This window comes from Pelodiscus sinensis, chromosome 27 (assembly GCF_049634645.1).
Source record: "Pelodiscus sinensis isolate JC-2024 chromosome 27, ASM4963464v1, whole genome shotgun sequence".
Classification (NCBI taxonomy): Eukaryota; Metazoa; Chordata; order Testudines; family Trionychidae; genus Pelodiscus; species Pelodiscus sinensis.
Window position 1 is genome coordinate 380865 of NC_134737.1, and position 6786 is coordinate 387650.

Below are 6786 nucleotides of genomic sequence, written 5' to 3' on the forward strand. Positions count from 1 at the left end.
GACATTGTTAAGAGCCCAAAAGCAAGCTATTCTGCTGCGTAGGAAAGAGAAAATATGGCAAAAGACTGCCTTGGCTTAACCACGAGATCTTGCATGATCTAAAAATAAAGTCTCATAAAAATGGAAACTAGGACAAATTACAAGGATGAATATAAGCGAACAACACAGGAATGCAGGGGCAAGATTAGAAAGGCAAAGGCACAAAATGAGCTCAAACTAGCTACAGGAATAAAGGGAAACGAAGACTTTTTATAAATACATTAGGAGCAAGAGGAAAACCAAGGACAGGGTAGGCCCACTGCTCAGTGAGGAGGGTGAAACAGTAACAGGAAACTTGGAAATGGCAGAGATGCTTAATGACTTCTTTGTTTTAGTCTTCACTGAGAAGTCTGAAGGAGTGCATAACATAGTGAATGCTAGTGGGAAGGGGGTAGATTTGGAAGATAAAATACAAAAAGAACAAGTTAAAATCACTTAGAAAAATTAGATGCCTGCAAGTCACCAGGGCCTGATGAAATGCATCCTAGAATACTCAAGGGGCTGATAGACGAGGTATCTGAGCTTCTAGCTATCATCTTTGGAAAATCATGGGAGACAGGAGAGATTCTAGAGGACTGGAAAAGGGCAAATATAGTGCCCATTTATAAAAAGGGAAACAAGAACAACCCAGAAAACTACAGTCCAGTTAGCTTAACTTCTGTGCCAGGGAAGATAATGGAGCAAGTAATTAAGGAAATCATCTGCAAACACTTGGAAGGTGGCAAGGTGATAGGGAACAGCCAGCATGGATTTGTAAGGAACAAATCATGTCAAACCAATCTGATAGCTTTCTTTGAAAGGATAACAAGTCTTGTGGATAAGGGAGAAGTGGTGGATGTAGTATACCTAGACTTTAGTAAGGCGTTTGATACAGTCTCGCATGATATTCTTATCAATAAACTAGGCAAATACAACTTAGATGAGGCTACTGTAAGATGGGTGCATAACTAGCTGGATAACTGTACTCAGAGAGTAGTTACTAATGGTTCTCAATCTTTCTGGAAAGGTATAACAAGTGAGGTTCTGTTGGGGTTTGTTTTGGGACCGGCTTTCTTCAATATCTTCATCAACTATTTAGATATTGGCATAGAAAGTACACTTTTTAAGTTTGCAGATGATACCAAGCTGGGAGGGGTTGTGACTGCTTTGGAGAATAGGGTCATAATTCAAAATGATCTGGACAAATTGGAGAAATGATCTGAGAAACAGGATGAAGTTTAATAAAGACAAAAGCCAAGTGCTCCACTTAGGAAGGAACAATCAGTTTCACACATACAGAATGGGAAGCGACTGTCTAGGAAGGAGTACGGCAGAAAGGGATCTAGAGGTTATAGTGGACCACAAGCTAAATATGCGTCAACAGGGTGATCCTGTTGCAAAAAAAGCAAACATGATTTTGGGATGCATTAACAGGTGTGTTGTGAGCAAGACACGAGAAGTCATTCTTCCGCTCTGCTCTGTGCTGGTTAGGCCTCAGTTGGAGTATTGTGCCCAGTTCTGGGCACCGCATTTCAAGAAAGATGTGGAGAAATTGGAGAGGGTCCAGAGAAGAGCAACAAGAATGATTAAAGGTCTAGAGAACATGACCTATGAGGGAAGGCTGAAAGAATTGGGTTTGTTTAGTTTAAAAAAGAAAAGATTGAGGGGGGACATGATGGCAGTTTTCAGGTATCTAAAAGTGTCATGAGGAGGAGGGAGAAAACTTATTCTTCCTGGCCTCTGGGGATAGAACAAGAAGCAATGGGCTTAAACTGCAGCAAGGGAGGTTTAGGTTGGACATTAGGAAAAAGTTCCTACCTGTCAGGGTGGTCAAACACTGGAATAAATTGCCCAGGGAGGTTGTGGAATCTCCATCTCTGGAGATATTTAAGAGTAGGTTAGATAAATGTCTATCAGGGATGGTCTAGTCAGTATTTGGTCCTGCCATTAGGGCAGGGGACTGGACTCGATGACCTTTCGAGGTTCCTTCCAGTCCTAGTAGTCTATGATTCTGTATAACCCAGATAGAGGAGCAGGCATGTATACTTCAACTTAATGTACATTGAAAGAGGACCATGGGTCACAAATGTTATTAATTTTTTTAAAGTGACCAACTGTGTCCGAACCACATTTCATATAATCTTTACAATCACAACTTAAACATAAGGTTCAGCATGCACATGTTCCTCTTTTTACCCTTTATAATAAGCCATAAAGTACAACAAACTCAGGCTCCACCAGTCAAGTAGCAAAGGGGATTCTCAGCATATGTCCTTGATTCTGGAGTTCCCAGCCCCAGATGTTTAAAGCCACAGACATATCTTGCACACCCAACGACACTACATGTGGAGAGAGCATATCTGAGATAGCACTCAAACTGAGTAACTGGATGTCTGCATACGAGAGCAAAGAGGAAAAGAACGCACTGCAGGGATCCAGTTTAGATGGCACCAAGGGGCAGAGAACAGATAAAAAATAATTACACCCGGAGCAGAGCCTGAACATGACAACAGCGCATCACTACATCTTGGGTCATCATCCAGTAGGCAAGGGTGCATCCCCCAAGCAATGCCTAACTCCCCCTGCACTTCCAGTGGTGATTTTATCCTCCTTGTCTCCCTTCACTTCTATCAGTGCCCTCCAATGTTGCAGCTGCTTTGTCCTGTCAGGGTGATACAATAGTAACTTTGCTAAGATTTCTTTAGATTAAAAAATTCTACAGAGCAACTTGCAGATCAGTTGTGAAATACAGTTTTATTTGAGAGTCAGTTATAAACAGCCACTAGCTAGCTGTGGGGAAGAAGATACGTTTCTACCTCGTTCATTAAGAAGCTCATACGTTATAGGGCTTCTGTGGTTTAGTGCAATAGTCTGTCCTGACTGTGTCGTGAATGCAGTCACTATAATCAGTGTTACATTTACCACACTTGCAGCTCATCGCCACTGGATAAGAGTAGGGAATGGTGTGTCGTGGGCAGCCAGGGAGTACCACTGTTCTGTACACCATGTCTTTATATGTGCACACATCCTGGGAGAGGGCACTTTTGAGGAGCAGTTTCTTACCATTGCTGTCCTACAAAAGAGAGAAAGAAAGAGATGTTGTTACTTTGTTTTACTGACGTATACATAGGTGTCCCAGGCTGTGTCTAGACTGCAGATTTTTTCCGGGATACCTCTGGTATCCCGGAAAAACTCTGCTGCATCCAGGGAACACACCTGCTCTTTTGGAAGAGTTTCCGAAAAAACAGGCATGTGTTTTGGCATCCCTGTATTCTTCATTTTATGAGGAATAAGGGATCTTCCAAAAGAGGAGGTTTTTCCCACATTTGGCCCTGTGTAGATGGGTCAAATGTCGAAAAAGCCTCTTGCGAAAAAATAAGCGTAAAAAAATAACACAAATTATAGTTTGCATATCTTTTTCAGAGGAAAAAAAGTGCAGTGTAGACATAGCCCCAGTGACTCAAGTCCTCCCCAAATTCAGAAGGCAGGCATACTTCCCTGCAGATTGCAATGGCTGCATTTCTAGTATAGTTGTACTGAAAATGTGCATGTGAACAGTCCACATCTCTAAGAAGGTTTCCACATTATGCTGAACCAGGTGTCTGGTTGAGAGGTAGCACCACACATGAGACCAGAGCTCCGTGTCTTACACTGATTGCCTAGTGGTGTACAGGTAGAATTTGTAGAACTTAGGATAAATTGGTTCTGCCTATGTGAAAGAAACCTCTCTCCTCACATTGTACTGCCAACATTGTGATCAGTGCATTGACTTACAGCTGCACACATGAGGAGGCAGAAGTTACTAAAACAATTCACTTAGTAATTTTTAAAAAATTCTCCCTCATTAAGTGGGAGAAGAATCTCTGTTTCATCCTAAACTCCAAAGTCAGAGGAGAAGAACCCTTTGCAATGTGAGCAGCATGTGCAAATTGTCTGCAACATTTTTGCTATAGGCACCAGATACAATAGACTTGACTTCTCCCTATCCTATGCCCCCTTACCTCTGTCTGAACTGACTTGTCAAATATGGCAAGTATATTTTCTATTTTAAATAATGTAAGAAATTAAATAGTTTTCCCCACTGATTTTCTAGAGGAATTAGTGGGTGAGCTCAGATGTTCCTACCATGGCAGTGCACACAATTGGAGCACCTGCCTAGAACAGAATAGCGCCTTGTACCCGTGTCATGCAGAATCCAGCACAGATGGTGGTGTTGATGGCCAGGCAGTAGGCGCATTCTCTCTTCTCCACGTGGATGAGATATTCAATGGGAGCACAAAAAGACATTGCATGCCCAAAAGCCAGGCCAAAGAAAAGGGACATCAGAAAGATGGGACTCATGCTAGATGAAAAGACAAAAATATCAAAGGAGAAATCATTAGATGTAGCCTCCTGTTATGTTCAGAAAAGCTACTGGGGAGCCAGTTGTGTTATTGACAGAAGGGAAAAGACCAATTATATCTAAAGAGAACCTGACAAATTTCTACTATCCTGTCCTTTATTTGCCATAGTACTGACTTCTGCCAAAACATAGAAATGTGAGAAAAGCCCATATTAACTTTTTCTATTAAAATCACATTACATGGAGCTTTCTGTTAAATGACTTCTCTATGGCTGACACAGTGAAATAGCAAAAAGTTTCCTCAACCTTCTCTACTAAAGGATCTAAAAATGTGACACATGAAAAAAACAATGAGCTTTGGAGTTCTGACATAAAACCCAAAATAATCCCATTGGAAATGGCTGTGTAGAGAGACCACATCATCACATTTATGACACTCCAATTGGTAGTTTTAATTACAGGCCCATTGGCTGGAGCTAGACACACAGACTACCAATAAAGTAACATTCTTTTAAATGATAACAAGCTACAGAACATCAGTAGAGAGTTCAAATCAATGAACCCACTTCATCTATCAGTGCTGCTGATTTTTCCCATATATGCTGAAGGATCCCTAGAATGAAGCTTTGCTTAGCTCCAGGGTCTACTCAACAACCTCCAAAGTACAAAGTTGAACTGACAGTGTCTACAAATATATGGACATCACCCTCTCAATTTTCTCAGCTTCCCCAGCCAAACCATTATGTTTTCCAGTTTAAAACACTCAGTAGCTGCAACAATGCTGAACCTGCAAAGACCAACCTGTTGGCAGCTGAATCTTCCCTCAATACAGGAGCCTGAGTCTGCATTGAGGAGTTGGAGAGGCTGTGACCCAGCACAAGCTCTCGCTGTGTTTTATACTCTCCAAGCTAATACCAGGCTGAGCTGTTTATATAATTGCATTTGAATTGCTGCTTTCTTATCTCAAACCTATCTATTGAAAATTCATACCGAACTATAAAGCAAATGTGATTGGAACAAATGTTCCAATTATATCCTCACGTGGAAATAGGGACTGGAAATCTAATTACTTTACCTTTCCTTTCAACCTTTAAAACAAGTGTTGCTTTAAAGAAAGATTGAGTGCTCCTGTGGCACCTTAGAGCCTAACCAAAATATATAGAATTATGAGCTTTCATGGGCAAAACCCACTTCATCAGACCAATTATAGTGAAAATAACAGAAACCAAGATATATATGTAATAACAGAAGTACCACCTGTCAATTGTAGGACCCATGTTAATGAGGCTAATTAAGTGGGCCAGATGTGTCCCAAACACAGTTTTTGAAAAGGTTGTATGGAACAAATCCACTCAGCCTCATTAACACAATTCCTACAATTGACAGGTACTTCTGCTTGGTTTTTGTTATTTCCACTCCAATTCATCTGATGAAGTGGGTTTTGCCCATGAAAGCTCCATGATTCTATATATTTTGGTTAGTCTTTAAGGTGCCACAGGAGCACTCATTTTTAAAGTTATAAACTAATATGGCTATCCCGCTGAGATATTTTTAAAACGTTATTGATGAGTTCAGTGACTATGCAGAACAGTAACATCACAACAAAAAGTACTATGGACATATAACCAACCTGGGTGCTTAGAACTGGGGACTGCTATAGGAATTACAGATGGTTATTTATCCCCTATTGTTTATTTGGGGGCAGGATTTAATTCTGGCTCCTACTGGCTGCAGTGTGACTGGAAACCAGATAGACATAACCAAGGGAGGCAATTAGCATGTACGGAAAGGACTAACATCACAAAGAAACAGGTGTGGTGATGTCGAGTGGATCTATGCCTAACTTTCAAGTGCCTAGAAAATCACTGGGATTCATGGAGTCTATGTCAGGCACTGGGGATCCCTGGACACTAAGGAAGAAACAGACATCCCAGAATGGGACTCATAAAAGCCAGTGTAATAGTTAAGCATCTCAACTAGCCAATGGAAGATATCAAGAAGAGAGTGTATCCTAAGCTCTGCTCCACTCTGGAAATTTAGCACCTTACTTTGCTTGGGATTTTCAGTTGCAAACTCTCTCTTGTGGTTAGGTCTACACCATTTTTGCAAGGAGATGCACCCTCATAACTTTTGAAGATGATTAAAGTATTCACCTGCAATGTGGAACATTTCCAGCTCTGCCATCTCTCAGGTGAGTGCTCCACTCAATGTGCTATGTATGGGATATTCTGATATGGGGCTCCCTCAATCTGTCCTGTTGAAGCTGTTCCACTGTAAGTAAGTAATGAGTCGCTTGACCAGAGCAAGGGGAAGCTCAAGCATTACAATGACAGTTAGAACACAACTTGGGAGACCTAGGAGCCAATCTCTCCATTCCAATGACTTTAAAAGTTTTATTCACAATGACCAGCTTCAACAGTAGACAC

At 41.2% G+C, this 6786-nt stretch overlaps 1 protein-coding gene across 1 annotated transcript; it reads right to left on the bottom strand.

Annotated features, from left to right (window-relative positions):
* Positions 1–2753: 2753 nt before the first annotated feature.
* On the bottom strand, positions 2754–5227 carry TSHB (thyroid stimulating hormone subunit beta). Its single transcript, NM_001286935.1, is given in 3 exon segments — positions 2754–3091; positions 4198–4360; positions 5162–5227. Coding segments are annotated over 2 exon segments (402 nt in total). The 5' UTR covers position 4360; positions 5162–5227; the 3' UTR covers positions 2754–2851.
* Between the last annotated feature and the right edge of the window lie 1559 nt (positions 5228–6786).